The sequence below is a fragment of the Phacochoerus africanus genome, chromosome 9 (genome assembly GCF_016906955.1).
Source record: "Phacochoerus africanus isolate WHEZ1 chromosome 9, ROS_Pafr_v1, whole genome shotgun sequence".
Classification (NCBI taxonomy): domain Eukaryota; kingdom Metazoa; phylum Chordata; class Mammalia; order Artiodactyla; family Suidae; genus Phacochoerus; species Phacochoerus africanus.
The window spans coordinates 53494342-53509916 of NC_062552.1; the positions used below are offsets into that span (position 1 = coordinate 53494342).

The 15575-nt window shown below is 45.4% G+C and overlaps 2 protein-coding genes across 7 annotated transcripts in view; both read left to right on the forward strand.

The window, feature by feature from the left end:
- The window catches only part of CPEB1 (cytoplasmic polyadenylation element binding protein 1), an 80350-nt gene extending 78031 nt beyond the window's left edge, over positions 1 to 2319 (forward strand). For all 6 annotated transcript variants that reach the window (XM_047796347.1, XM_047796343.1, XM_047796345.1 and 3 more), the window contains one exon: positions 885 to 2319. In XM_047796347.1, coding sequence (XP_047652303.1) covers positions 885 to 995 — 111 coding nt within the window. In that variant the 3' untranslated portion in view covers positions 996 to 2319. The remainder of the gene's footprint in view (positions 1 to 884) is intronic.
- Positions 2320 to 4556: 2237 nt separating this feature from the next.
- On the forward strand, positions 4557 to 7586 carry RPS17 (ribosomal protein S17). The gene is made up of 5 exons (XM_047796543.1): positions 4557 to 4660; positions 4936 to 5087; positions 5632 to 5737; positions 6205 to 6270; positions 7459 to 7586. Exons 1-5 carry the CDS (start codon positions 4658 to 4660, stop codon positions 7537 to 7539), a joined length of 408 nt encoding a protein of 135 aa, XP_047652499.1. The 5' UTR covers positions 4557 to 4657; the 3' UTR covers positions 7540 to 7586.
- The last annotated feature ends 7989 nt before the right edge of the window (positions 7587 to 15575 follow it).

Genomic DNA, 15575 nt, shown 5'->3' on the forward strand with positions numbered 1-15575 from the left:
TCATACCAATGTATACTACGACCTGAGGATCTTGTGTGACTGCAGATTCTGATGCGGGGGTTTGGAGTGTAGCCTGGGATTTCTGGTTTCTGACAAGTTTCCAAGTGGTGCCAGTGTTGCTGGCAACAAGAGAAGTTTGGGCCTGTTTGAACACTAGCAACGTGTCCATACTTAGTGATTTTAGTAGTGGTACTATCACTCAGGTGTGGAGACTCTGGGTAGATTAGTTAATCAGAGACTGCAAAATGAGAGTGTGGAATAAGTTTGGGTTGCTAGGTAAAGCCTGAGAATAAGTATCTCTCTGATCAGATTAGCCTCTTCTAGGCTTTTGTGTGTCAGCATCATTCATGGATAATCCCCATTTTCAGATAATTGGCTGGAAGTTAGTAGCTTGCCTGAGTTTACACAGCCACCAAGAATGTGGGGCTGGCACTGAGGTCTGTGCCCAGTCACCTCTCAACACTAAATGTGAAGAAGAAGCCACTTTGCCTGACATTAGGACCTGAAGTCACTGTCTTTAAATGTTCTCCCATGTTAGCAGCTGTGACATACGACTACTCTTATAGAAGGTGAGAAGGTTGGGGACTGGAAGAGCAGCTGTGCTGGTGAGAGAAGATGAGGGAAGCTGGCTGGTATCTGTACACAATTGCAGCCCAGTGTGTTTGTGTCAGGCACCTGTAGAAACATAGACAGTGGATTTGCTGTGGTTGGTCAGGCGTCTGTGTTAGGGGTGAGAACGATTCCCAGGGCCATCTCTTCTAGCCCCACAGAGGCCATCAGAATCCCCCACCCCCTCTCAGGCGGAGCAGACAGCTCATACACCTGCCCTTCTGGCTGGTGCTGACACAGGCTGGCTTCTTTCCCTTTTTCTCCCTTCCACCCAGGTGTGCTTCAAGTACTTCTGCCGAAGCTGCTGGCACTGGCGGCACAGCGTGGAGGGCCTGCGCCACCACAGCCCATTGATGCGGAACCAGAAGAACCGAGATGCCAGCTAGAGGAGCTGGTCCTGCCCAGTGGCCTGTGGCGCCCAAGGCTGGCAGGTCAAGCCATAGCCTGCACCACCTGCCACTGGCGACCAGGGAGCTGGCTTCCCGAGGACAAGGGAAAATCGTAGTCACCTTTGCACTTGCTGCATCTGTCTTTGTTTCTGCACTAATTAATGCACAATGAGTTTTGTCGGGTTTTGTTTTCAGGGGGTGTGCCAGGGCAAGGACCCTCTGGCTCACCCTCCAAGCGACTCTGTAGTTTTCCCAGATTTTAGTTTTCTCATTTTGCGGATGAAAAGCAAAAAAAGAACTACGTGTCCAGGAGGTATTGACACGAGCCTACATCTAGGTTTATTTATTAAAAGCGCTTTTTTACATTCCTTGCAATACTGATGGTGATGATGTGCAGGTCTCATTGGTTTCATTCTTGCAGTTGCCATACAGTGCCTTTCCATTTATTTAACCCCCACCTGAACGGCATAAACTGAGTGTTCAGCTGGTGTTTTTTACTGTAAACAACAAGGAGACTTTGCTCTTCATTTAAACCAAAATCATATTTCATATTTCACGCTCCAGGGTTTTTACCGGTTCCTTTTTACACTCCTTAAAACAGTTTTTAAGTCGTTTGGAACAAGAGATTTTTTTTTCTTTCTTGGCAGCTTTTAACATTATAGCAAATTTGTGTCTGGGGGACTGCTGGTCACTGTTTCTCACAGTTGCAAATCAAGGCATTTGCAACCAAGAAAAAAAAACCTTTTTTTGGATTTGAAACTGGACCTGATAAACGGTGTTTGAGCGGCTGCTGTATATTGCACCTTCTTAAGTTGCACTTATGTGGGGGGGGAGGGTTGATAGAAGTTTTTAATCACAAAGTCACAGGACTTTTTTTCTTTTGTAAACTGAGCTAAAAAGGGCTGCTTTTTGGTGGGGGCAGATGAAGGCTCACAGGAGCCCTTTCTCAGAGGGGACAAGTACCCTTCCCTTATTTCTTTCATTTGAGAAATGTATGAACCCACAGTTGCAGTTGACTAAAATGCTACTGGAATTTGAAAACTTGACTTTTTCTTTAAAAAAAAAACAAAAACAAAAAACAAAAAAAAGACTTGCCCCTCTTTGGGAAGCTGTGTGCCAAAGAACCAGTGTCATAACCTCCCTCCTCCCTCCTGCTGAGTTGCATCGTTGCATATCCCAGCTACTCTGTGGGTTTTGTGAAGCTGTGTGTGAAGTCTCTACCTCATTGTAGTATATGCAGGCAAGACTGCACTCTCCTACAGATGTGTGGAGTAAGCTGTGGTGTAGTTTTTTTGGCACATAATAAACACGTTGCAGCAGAGTTCTGGTTCTGTCTCTGTGTCTGCAGTGTGGGAACAGGGGGGCAGAGGGGTACTTAGATTCCAAAGTAAAAACTCATGTTTCCTTGGATTTTCTGTGGTGGTGGGGCAGTGTGGGAGTCTTGCCCCTGTAAGTCGTTCTTACAGACAAGAACGTTTCCATGGCCAAATGCATCTGGGAGGCATCTCTCTGGTAAGTGGGTACTTCTAGTCCAAGTGTGTTGAAAGCCCTCACAATTAAACTTCTTGGGGCTCCTCTTCCCATAATCCCAGACCCAGCTTGGAGAAACTGGAGGCATAGCTCCTCAGTGGTCGGCACGAACCGATGGTTCTCAGCTTCTGTAAGCCTTAGAGCTCATTCTTCTTGGCAGGCTACCTGTGCAGACCCAGATCCTTCCTGAGATGGAGTAAATTTTTGCTCTTCTGCAGAGAGCTCTATCATCTGGACTCTTTCTCACAGGCTCCCAGGATTTGTGAAAGGGTCTACTGATGATTTTTTCAGGTAGGTTGTGTGTGCCTGGGCCTGATATTGGAGTGATCCTTTGAAAGTTTCCATTTTAATCTGAGGTGGAGGGAGACCTGCATACTGAAGCATCTGTTGGGTGAGAGGTGCAAGAACTCACTATTGTAGCTGGTGAGGAGTCCCTCAGCCAAGAATGAGTGGCCTCATCTTTCATTTGAGACCTGGCCGGCATCAGCTTAATTTGAAGTTTGCCGTTAAATTTTTAAATTCAATTCCTACAGTGGTCTTGGAAACTCAGTTCCTATAATGGTCTTGGAAGAGTCTGACTTTCCCTTTTGGTATTTTTTTCTGAGAGCCATCTCCTCTCCCCTTTGTCCAGGTGCTACTTTCAGGGCAAGGGCTTGATGTCCCTCAGCCTTCCATTCCCATTCAGTTTAAAGAGTCTGATTGGATTGCCCAAGGTGACCAGGAGATGAGTTGAGGGATGACAGCCAGTGCCCATTAACTCATCCAACTTGGGCAGCCACCTCTTAAGTTGGGTGGGGGCCTAGAACCCACTTCAGCAGAGTTGGAGAGAAGGAACAGGGTACTCTCTAGGCTAATGAGGCCATCAGGGGTCTCCTGTGCTGCTGGCTTCAGAAGGCCTGGTTTGTGGATGAGTATGGCAGGAACAGCCTGAAGAACAGTGGTGGTTGGAGGAGCTGTTTTAGTTGGGAGAACTGCAGGTGAACTGGGCCCTTCACTTAAATATTCGAGAAATTTATTTTTTGCTGGGCACTGTTCAAGGGCAAAACGGCTCTTACTGGTACAGAACTCACTCTTGGCTGGGAAAACAGACAAGTCACTGTGACATGTGCTAAGAAATACCAGAGCAACTTTAAAAGGATAGCAATGCTAGGAATTCCCACTGTGGCACAATAGGTTAAGAATCCAACTGCAGCAGCTTGGGTGCCTTTTTGGGGTGCAGGTTCAATTACCAGCCTGGCATAGTGGGTTAAAGGAGCTGGCATTGCCACAGCTGCAGTGTAGGTCGCAGCTCCAGCTCTCATTCAATCCCTGACCCAGGAACACCCCCCCCCCCTTTTTTTTTTCATTTTTGGCCTCCCTGAGGCTTGTGGAGTTCCTTGGCCAGGGATCAGATTTGAAGATGGCAACACCAAATCCTTAACCCACTGTGCTGCGCTGGAACCTGAGTCCCAGTGGCTGCAGAGACACCGCTGATCCCATTGCACCACAAGGAGAACTACTGCTGCAGTCCACTAAAAAAAAAAAAAAAAAAGGATAGTGATGCTAAAAAACTATAAAAGGGTAACGGTACTACTTTATATAAACTGTAGGGAAAGCCCCTTTGGTGTAGTGACACCTGAGCAAACGACTGGGAAGAAGTGAGACAATTCTCTCCCAGTTGCACCTGTGTCTAACCTACACCAGGTTAGACAAGTCTCTGACCCATGCACTGGGAGGCGGCCCTATGCCGGGCGCCATCCGCATCCCCTCACTTTTCCTCGCTCCTGCCTTAGCTAGAGCTCTTAAGCCTTCCTCCTTCTCCTCGGCCTGTGAAGAAATGTTCAACTCCTAGTGTAGAGCACACAGGCGATCTAATCACAAGAATCGGGCTTGAGAAGCCTGCCCAAGACAGCCTTAAACGTGGCTGGAGGTGGGAGGTAAGCTCCGCCCATCAGGGGGTGGCTCAAGCACTCGCTCCGCCCACTGGACGGCGGCTCCGGCCACACTTCCGCCCCGCTCTGCCAGGGGTCGCTGTGGTTCCCTGGAGGCGGCTCAGCAAGTCCCAGGCTAGGCGGAAGCGGCTTTCTGGCCTGCGCTTTATAGGCCTCTCTTGTGCTTCCTGTTTCCTCTTTTACCAAGAACCCGCCAAGATGGTAGGTGTTTTGGCTCGAAGCTGCTATCCCTCCAATCCTCCTCCATCCGCCGCTTTCCACCGCCCCCAGCCCGCAGGGCGGTGTGCCGGGGCCTGTGAGGCCGAAGCCTCCGTGGGCCGCTGGTTTCCGCGTTGACCCGGCGCTCCAGCCTCACCTGGCTGGCCCTCTCCAGGGCTTAGCTCCGGGCCGCGAACCCCGCTCCAGTCAGCCTGTCCCCGCGCTGGTCCCGGAGGGGCGCCCTGAGTCAGGAGTGACCCTGTCTTCTCCACCCGCAGGGGCGCGTTCGCACCAAGACCGTGAAGAAGGCTGCCCGGGTCATCATTGAGAAGTACTACACGCGCCTGGGCAACGACTTCCACACCAACAAGCGCGTGTGCGAGGAGATTGCCATTATTCCCAGCAAGAAGCTCCGCAACAAGATCGCAGGGTGAGTTGGCCCGGCCTTCGGCTCCCGCGCCGGGTGGGAGATGCGGGGCCGTTTGGGGTCCGATTCGGGCGGGGCGCTGGGGGTGTGCATTTGCCGGGTTTCTTGCAGCGGTTGTCTTGTGTTCGCTTTGTGTTTGGCGGCTTGACGGGCGACGGCACTTGACGAGGTTGGCCACAGTCGATCCCTGGAAGGCTGACATTTACAGTAAAGGACAACGAGATTAAATGCTCAGTTATGTAGATTGTAACTCGGAGGAAAGAAAATGATTCCTGGGAGAGAGCAGGAAAGTTTGTTGGGAGGTTTTAGTAACTTGGGAGAGTGAATTTGCATAGAGGATATAGGACCCCGAAGGACCGGCGTGCCTGTGTAAGCGGAGCTGCGTGTAGGGGTTGGGTGTGTGCAGAAGATTCAGAATCAGGGCTCCTAAAGTGGTAAATCCTCTCCCTTCTCACTGTGGAAAGAGAACTAAAACTCCTCCAGAAGTTCCCTGTACCAGTGGGAGCAGCGTGCCTTCTCAGTGTTCCTGGACGTTTGTGCTTTGTAGCTATGTCACACATCTGATGAAGCGGATTCAGAGAGGACCAGTGAGGGGTATCTCCATCAAGCTGCAGGAGGAGGAGAGAGAGAGGAGAGACAACTACGTGCCTGAGGTAAACTTTGTAGATCTTTCTCTGGGCCTCTGGTTCATCTTAGAAGATAAAACAGGGTTCCTGAGAACCATTTGAGATAAGAGGTTTTCAAGGAGACCTTAGCCGAGTCTGAACTTGCTGTACGTGCCCCTGATCTACCTGCCTGTGTGTTAGTTTTTGTTCTTCCCTGTTGGGCCCATGTGAGTTCGTTCTCTTTTACACATGAGGGCCTGTAACGATGCTGCTTTGGTGACTTACCATGTCATCTGGTTTATTTGCTCTAGCATGTTGTTTCTGAAGCATAAACCCAGTCTTAAGGTTTTCTAAATAGCGAACTTGTGAGATCCCGTTCTGTCCTCTTATGTCCCCTGTCTTCCCCCCCCCTCACCCCACCACCCTTTTTTCCCCTCATTTAAGAATCTTGGAGAAAAGACACGGAAAGTGAGAGATAACTCATTGCTATTTGGGGCCTGCCTTGTTCCTTCTAGGTCTCAGCCCTGGATCAAGAGATCATTGAAGTAGATCCTGACACTAAGGAGATGCTGAAACTCTTGGTAAGTGTTTACTGAATTCCTGAAGTAGGGCACCCCTGGTCACCATCAGTAGCTTTCTCTCTGTGATAGGTAACACTTAACTGAATCCATAAAATACATCAAGTATTCTCAACATTCTCTGTGCATTGTTTTCCTTTTTCTCATAATATCCTATAGGCATGTCCTGTTAATTACATTTTATAAGATGGTAATTGCAAAATTAGTACGTGGCAGGAATGAGAATTTCATCCATACTGCTAACCACTAAACTAGACTGCCTCCAAAATGGGTTTAGCTTGTTACTGTAGGTTCAGTTTGCTTTTCTTATGAAGATAACTCCCAAATCCAGTGGCTCTTCTTCTCAGGGCACCCCTTCTTTCCTGGCTGGCTTCTCACATTTGCCTCCCCTTAGTTCCAGCCCTGGTTCTTTTCTCTGCCTGCTTTCCTTCTGTGTCTGTATGCTGACCCATTCCAGTCACCTGTGGTCTCATTTCCAGTTGCTGATGGGGCATTTCTTGGGTGGTTCAGCTGTCTTCAATACAGTTTTGATGTGTGTCTCTTCTGTGGCTTATCTTAGTGCTGAGGCAGTTTGAGTTTCAAAGTCCAGGAGGCAGTTTGTGAATTAGAGCAACTTTATTTTTCCCTTTTTTATGATCACTGGTTTTTGAGGATAAAATGGGAAATTAAGTTCCAGGTATGTGGTGGGCTATTGGATGCTTTGCCCCAGTCACTGAGATTGAGCCAGCTTAAAGGCAGGCCCTGACCTTGTCTTTCCTGAGGCTGCTCCTGGAAATGAAGTGGCACTTCATGCCTTAGACCAGTGATTCTCAAAGGGCCAGGTTTTGCTTTCCTCACTCCCAGGGGACATTTGTTAACATCTGGACATGTTATTGGTTGTTACAGCTGGGAGATACCAGCAGACATGAGTGGATGGAGGCCAGGGATGCTGTTAAATGTCTTAAAATGCGCATGACAGCTCCCTAATGGCTGTTGGAGTATAGTGTCCTTCAGATCTCAGGTAGACCCCTTAGGAGTTTATTGTTCTGGGGTGGTGGAGAAGAGAAAGCTCTCTGGTTTTCTGCAGGGTCCCACCAATCTGCCCCCAAGCCATTGGAGGCTGACAAAACCATGGCCTAATGGTAGTACTGGGACTCTGACCACAGATCTCATGGTATAGCCATACTAAGTCCATTTTTGTTGTTATTCCAGGACTTTGGCAGTCTGTCCAACCTGCAAGTCACTCAGCCTACAGTTGGGATGAATTTCAAAACACCACGTGGAGCTGTTTGAATCTTTCTGCTATGCTGTAATATTTTGAATAAACCTCAGTCAACAACCTTGCCTGTGTCATCTGTGGGGTTGGGTGCCAGTGGAACTAAGGGCAGGAATTCTTTCTCAAGGGAGAAGTGTTCTAAAGAAGAGTGGTCTGCAATGTGAGCACTTGTAAGTGGCCCCCGGGCAGTGCCTACACAGATAATGGATGTGTTCAGAGGCCTGAGCCTGAAAACTGCACTACTAGTTTGGTTGCCAGCTCTGTCTTGCCTGGTTCTTGCAGGCCCTGAGCATTCACTCTGGCTTCAGGCAGAAGTCAGGAGATGCCTTTGCCTCCTTGCCTTGCATGCTCCAAGTGTCCATGTCTCTCCTGGGTACCCACAATTTGAATTAACCTACCCATCTTGAGAGGGTGACAAGGTTGGAGGTGGGGCCAGTGGTGTTCTTTGTCTCTATCCATTGTTGGGCCCAGTACCTGGAGCATAGGGGAGTGTAAACAACATGTGTGTGGAGGAGCATTAATGAAACAAGATGTCATCTTAAGGAGAGGCAGAGCACACTGGGTAGATGGATCTGAGTTTAGGGGTCTGCTGAGGCTGTTAGTCCAATTGTCTGTGTTGGGTGGGAAGAACGGTTGAACCACTGGCCTGTTTGTGTACACGTGCACATGGATCTCTGAAAGGTAGTACCAGTTCACATTTTGCCTCAATTGCTCTAAGTTCTATATGTAGACACGATTTTTTTTCTTTTTTTGGCAGGGAGGGGGCTGCACTCAGCATGTGAAAGTTCCTGGGCCAGGGATAGAACCCATACTACAGCAGCTGCAGTGACAACACTGCGTTCTCAATGTGCATCAAGGCAAGCAAACTCCCACATGCTTTTTTCTGATCCATTGAGGTGCCCTTTTGTTACAAATGTTAATTTCCTAAGAACTGGAAACTTCATAACCACAGATCAATGATCAAAATCAGGAAATGTAACATTGATACAATACTGTTTCCTAAATCCATAGCCCAGAGTCAATTTGTGCCAATTTTCCCAATAATGTCTTTCATAGTTTTTTCCTGGTCCAGGATCCAACAGAGAATCACTGCATCTAGTTTTCATGTCTTTCAGCATTCCCTCCAAGGCTTTTCTTTTTCTTTCTTTTTTGTCTTTTTATCTTTCCTAGGGCCACAACCATAGCATGTGGAGGTTCCCAGGCTAGGGGTCCAAGCAGAGCTGTAGCCACCGGCAGCTTGTACCAGAGCCACAGCAAATGGGAATCCGAGCTGCGTCTGTGACCTACACCGCAGCTCAGGGTAACACTGGATCTTCATCCCACTGAGCAAGACCAGGGATTGAACCCCACAATTTCATGGTTCCTAGATGGATTAGTTTTCTCTGTGCCACAATGGAAACTTCCTCCAAGGCTTTTTATGTATTTGTTGCTCTTAACAATTGACACACACAGATTCCCCTCTATCTGTAAACTCATATTCTCTGTATTGTATGTCATTAAGATTTTCAGTTTTTATAAGTGCATAATTAGTTTTTCTCTCATAATTAGGAAAACTCCCTGTTACTATGTATCACTTTAAATGTTATTCTTTTCTAAATTAAACTTGTCAGACTTTTGGTTTTTTTATTGAGAGTTTCAAAGAACCAGCACCTGGAGCTTTACCCTTCTGTTTTCCTCAGGATTGCCTCTTTTCTTCATTAGTACTGGGAAAAAACAACGAACCAATTGTGAGGAATGTGAATAAAAGCTCATTTTCTCTTTTTCGACAGCAGGGGTCAGCAAACTATGGGCAGCTGCCTGTTTGTTGGTAAGCCATGAACTAAGAACAGTTTTTACAGTTCTAAAGGGTGGCAGTGTATATCACTTTGCGTTATAGATTGTAGTTACATATTTATAACTCAATAGTGTTTTGAGGAAACTACCTATCACCTATCGTGACATTTTACTTTTAAAAAATTATTAGTGCATACTTACGTTTAAAAAAAGAAAACCTGGGCTTTACGTGGGTTTTTACAGTTCATTCATTAGCTAGGCAAGGGAAGCTGTTTAACAATGGTGAGTTAATTTCTCTGGAAGAAACAAGAGGAAATAAAGACTTGGGAGTTCCCATTGTGGCTCAGCAGAAACAAATCTGACTAGGAACCATGAGGATGCAGGTTTGATCCCTGGCCTCGCTCAGTGGGTTGAGGATCCGGCATTTGCATGAGCTGTGGTGTAGGTCACAGATGTAGCTCAGATCTAGCATTGCTGTGGCTGTGGTGTAGGCCGACAGCTGTAGCTCCGATTTGACCTCTAGACTGGGAACCTCCAGTGCAGCCCTAAGAAGACAAAAAAAAAAAAAGCAAAACTATTAGCCTTTGGGTGAGGACGGTTGCCTAAAGAGTTGAGAACATTGGGAGCAGTATCAGTTATCAATTACAAACAGGAGTTCACGTCGTGGCGCAGTGGTTAATGAATCCAACTAGGAACCATGAGGTTGCGGGTTCAGTCTCTGCCCTTGCTCAGTGGGTTAATGATCCGGCGTTGCCGTGAGCTGTGGTGTAGGTTGCAGACGAGGCTCGGATCCCACATTGCTATGCCTCTGGTGTAGGCTCCAATTCGAGCCCTAGCCTGGGAACCTCCATATGCCGTGGGAGCGGCCCAAGGAATAGCAAAAAAGACAAAAAAAAAGCGCAAATGATTTCGAATGATTTTCCTTGGCTATTGAGTCAAAAAAATGTTATCAGTGCTTCTCAGTTGTTTTATGTAAGAGTCAGTGCCAGATTTGAAGAGACTAAAGAATTAGTCTCTAGAAAAATCTGCATAGAGCAACTACAGGTGAGAATATTTTTATTTGATTTGATTTGATTGTTGCACCTGCTCACATGGAAGTTTCCCCTGCCAGGAACTGAATCCGAGCCACAGATGCAGCAATGCTGGATACCACTGCACAGGGCTGGAGATTGAACCCACACCTCTGCAGCTACCTGAGCCACTGTAGTCGGACTCTTAACCTACTGCGCCATGGCAGGAACTCCCAGGTGAGAATATTTTTAAAGATTAGAAATCAGTGATTCAGTATAACCTGAAGTGGGGATTGGCTGAGCTCATATTACAGCTGATGTTGTGGAAATAAATGTGCAAAGCAGGAAGGGCTTATTTAGTCATCCTTCAAAGCCTGCAAAAAATGTAAAGTGTTTAAAACCTGTACAATTCATTATGTTATTCATCGGTATGTATTTTGTAGAAAATACCTAAATCTGTCAATTACTGAACCAGTACTGTTATCAGTGCATTTCACTCTTGTACAGCCATCATCAGTTACATGAATTTTGGTAAGGGTTTTTTTTAACTGTGGTGAAGTTTATTTATTCATTTATTTACTTTTATTATTTATTTATTTATTTGGTCTTTTTTGTTGTTGTTGTTGCTGTTGTTGCTATTTCTTGGGCCGCTCCTGCGGCATATGGAGGTTCCCAGGCTAGGGGTTGAATCGGAGCTGTAGCCACCGGCCTACGCCAGAGCCACAGCAACGCGGGATCCGAGCCGCGTCTGCAACCTACACCACAGCTCACGGCAACGCCGGATCATTAACCCACTGAGCAAGGGCAGGGACCGAACCCACAACCTCATGGTTCCTAGTCGGATTCGTTAACCACTGCGCCATGACGGGAACTCCTATTTTTGTTTTTTTAACACATAACAATGTTTATTATTTTAACCTTTCCTAAGTGTACACATCACAGGTGTTAGTAACCATAGTCATCCAAAGCTCTTTCATCATCCCCCCAACAAAAACTCCCCACTCCCCCTTCCCCCCAGCATCTGGTAATCTCTGTTCTGCTTTCTGTCTTTATGAGTTTGCTTATTCTAGGTGCCTCGTGTAAGTGGAATCATACAGAATTTGTCCTTTTTGGAGTTAACCTCATGGCTCAGGGGAAACGAATCTGACTAGCATCCATGAGAATACTGGTTGAATCCTTGGCCTCGCTCAGTGGGTTAGGATCCCACATTGCCCTGAGCTGTGGTGCAGGTCGCAGACACGGCTCAGATCTGGCGCTGTGGCTGTGATGTAGGCCAGTGGCTACAGCTCTGATTTGACTCCTAGCCTGGGAACTTCCATATGCGGCAGGTGCAGCCCTAAAAAGAGAGAAAAAAAAAGAATTTGTCCTTTTTATGACCGGCTTATTTCACAAAACATGTTTTCTGTGTCCATATTTCCATGTTGTGACATATATCAAATTATTTTCCTTTTTATGGGTAAGTAATATTCTATAATATTGAGATGTATGTACACACATAGATACATACATTCATTCATACCACATTTTGTTTATCCATTGTTTTGGTGGACGTTTTGGTTGTTTCCACTTTTTGGTTGTGAATAATGCTGCTATGAACATGGGTATAAAAATACTGTTTAAAGCCCTGCTTTCGATTATTTTTAGTATATACCAAAAAGTGGAATTGCTAGATCGTATGGTAAATCTGTGTTTAATTATTTTGAGGAAATGCCATACTATTTTCCACAGCAGCTGCAGCATTTTGCATTCCTACCAGCAATGCACAAGAGTTCTAATTTCTCCAAATTCTTATCAATACTTCCTACTTTCTGGATTGGGGGAGGGAGGTGTTTGTTTATAATAGCTATTCTCCTTAGTGTGAAGTGGTATCTCATTATAGTTTTGATTTGCATTGCCCTAATGATTAGTGATGTTGAGCATCTTTTTATGTGTTTATTGGCCATTTGCATATCTTTGGAGAAATGTCTAGTAAATTGAGTTATTTTATTGAGTTGTAGGAGTTCTTTGTATATTCTGGATATTAATTCTTTATCATATGATTTGCAAAGAGTTTCTCCCATTCTGTGGTCACCTTTTCTCTGTTGATATTATCCTTTGTTGCACAAAATTTTTAAAAATTTCGATGAAGTCCAGTTGTTATTTTTTTCTTTTACTGCCTATGTTTTTGGTGACATATCTAATCCTTAGCCAAATCCACAGCCATGAAGAATTACCCCTATATTTTCTTTCAAGAGTTTTATGATTTTAGCCCATATATATATATTTTTTTTTCTAATTTTATTGGAGTATATTTGACTTGCAAAGTTGTGTTAGTTTCAGGTGTTTAGGTCTTGAATTTGATTCTTTGATACATTTTGTGTTAATTTTTGTATATGGTATGAGGTAGGGGTTCTTTTGTGTGTGCAAGTCCTGTTGTCCCAGCATCATCTATTAAAGAGACTTCCTTCCCCATTGAATGGATGTGGGACCTTTGTCAACAGTCAGCCGTAAATGGATAGATTTATTTTTGAACTCTCAGTTCTTTGCTATTGATCTATAAATCTGACCACAGTCTTTTGATAACTGTAGCTGTTGTGTAGTGAGCCGTAAATGTGTGAGTCCTTCAACTTTGTTCTTTTTCGAGATTTTTTTTGGATACCAGAGCTGTATAAGTGTGCTAGTTCTGCCATAACGCAATACCACAGACTGGGTGGCTTAAACAGAGATTTCTTTTCTTTCCTTTTTTTTTTTTCTTCTGTCCTTTTAGGGCCACACCTGCAGCATATGGAGATTCCCAGGCTAGAGGTCGAATTGGAGCTATAGCCACTGGCCTACACCACAGCCACAGCAACACGGATCCGAGCCAATGTCTGTGACCTACACCACAGCTCACGGCAACGCTGGATCTTTAACCTACTGAGTGAGGCCAGGGATCAAACCTGTGTCCTCATGGATGCTAGTCAGATTGTTTCCGCTGAGGCACAATGGGAACTCTGAGATTTATTTTCTTAACAGTTCTGGAGGCTAGAAGTCCATCAAGATGTAAGTAGGTTTGGTTTCTCCTGAGCCTTTCAGCTTGCAGATGACTACCTTCCTGCTATGTCCTCACCTGGTCTTTTCTCTGTGCATATACATCCCTGGTCTCTGCGTGTGTGTCCGCATTTCCTCTTACAAGGACACCAGTCAGAGTAGACTAGGGCCCACCTTAACAGAGTCATTGTCACACAATCACCTCTTTAAAGGCTGTGTCTCCAAATGCACTCAACATTTTGAGGTACTAGGAATTAAGGCTTCCATATTTGAATTTTGAGGAACAAAGTTCAGCCTATGACATGGACTCCATGCAATGAATTTGAGGATCAGCTTTCCCATTTCTGCAAAAAAAGGCCATTGAAATTTTAGTAAGTCGCTCACTCGTTCGGCAAGTTCCCTCATAGCTCAACAGTTAAGGATTGGCATTGTCACTGCTGTGGCTCTGGTTACAGCTGAGGCTCCAGTTCAGTCTCTGGCCCAGGAACTTCTGCTTGCCATGGATCCAGCCAAAAACAAAATTTAAAAAGTTGTTCAGAATTTTATATGTGGCTTTGAGTATTATTGACATTTTTTTTTTTTTCTTTTTACAGCCACACCTGCAGCATGTGGAAGTTCCCAGGCTAGGGGTTGAATCAGAGCTACAGTTGCTGGCATAAGCCACAGCATCAGCAATGCCAGATTCAAGCCACATCTTTGACCTAGCTGTAGCTCGTGGCAGCATTGGCTCCTTACCCCACTGAACAAGGCCAAGGATTGAACCCACATCCGTGTCGACACTGTTGGGTTCTTAACCCACTGAGCCACAATAGGAACTCCAATATTGACATCTTGACTATATTAATTCTTCTAACCCATGAGTATGGTATGTCTTCCACTTATTTAGATCTTCTTTAATCTCTTGGAAGAATGTTTTGTATTTCAGGAAACAAGTCTTTCACTCCTTGCCTAATTTATTCCCAGGTATTTTAATAGATTGTGCCATTGTGATAAAATAAGAAATACATGTTTGAGGAGTTCCTGATGTAGCTCAGTGGATTAAGAACCAAACTAGTATTCATGAGGATGTGGGTTCAATCCCTGGCCTCGTTCAGTGGGTTAAGTATCCACCATTGCCACAAGCTGCCATGTAGTCCCAGATGCAGCTCCAGTCTGGCATTGCTGTGGCTCTGATTTCACCCCTAGACTAGGAACTTCCATATGCCATGAGTGTGACCCTAAAAAGACCCAAAAAAAAAAAAAAGGAAATATATGTTTGATCTTTCTGCCCAGTTATTGGCACAAAATCATCTAAAACCCTTGGAATTTCCTGAGTGTTAGGGGTGGAAGGACAACCATGTTTTGTTATTAGTAATAAGTCATGAGTTTATACAAATGAGTCTTGGTGGGCTATAGATAGTTTCAGGTTGGGGGTTGGTTGCTAGAGGAACCAAATGTGTGATTTGAGGATTTGGAACTCTTTTTTGCTTTTCTTTTTAGGGCTGCACCCATGGCATATGGAGGTTTGCAGGCTGGGGTCCAAGAGAGCTGTAGCCGCTGGCCTACACAACAGCCACAGCAATGCAGGATCCGAGCCATGTCTTCGACCTACACCACAGTTCATGGCAATGCTGGATCCTTAACCCACCAAGCGAGGCTAGGGATTGAACCCGCCTGGATGCTAGTTGGGTTTGTTAACCACTGAGCCACGAGGGAAACTCCAGAGGATTGGAACTCTCAGCTCCATCCCCTGACCTCTGGAGGGAAGAGGGGCTGGAGATTAAGTTAATCACCAATTGCCGATAATTTAATCTATCATGCCTACATAATCAAGCCTCCATAAAAATTCTAAATGATGGGGTTTGGAGAGCTTCTAGGTTGGTGAATGTGTGCTGGGAGGTTGGCACATCCCAAACCCCTGGGAACAGAAGATCCTGTGCTCAGGATCCTTCCAAGACCTCACCTGTGTACCTCTTCATCTATTCATTTGTATCCTTTATAATAAACTAGTAATGGGAAAGTTTATTCCCAGAGTTCTGTGAACTTTTATAGCAAATTATTGAACCTCCATCCTTTCTCCCTCCCTTCCTTTCTTCCTTTTTTTTTTTTTCTGTCTAATTACTCTGGCTAGAATTTCTAGTACAGTGTTAAACAGCAGTGGTGAAAGCAGGCATTCTTGTCTCATCAGGAAGCATAATGTTAGCTGTGGTTTTTTCATAAATGCCCCTTATCATGTTGAGGAATCCTCCCTCTATTCCTAGTTATCTGAGAATTTTTATCAT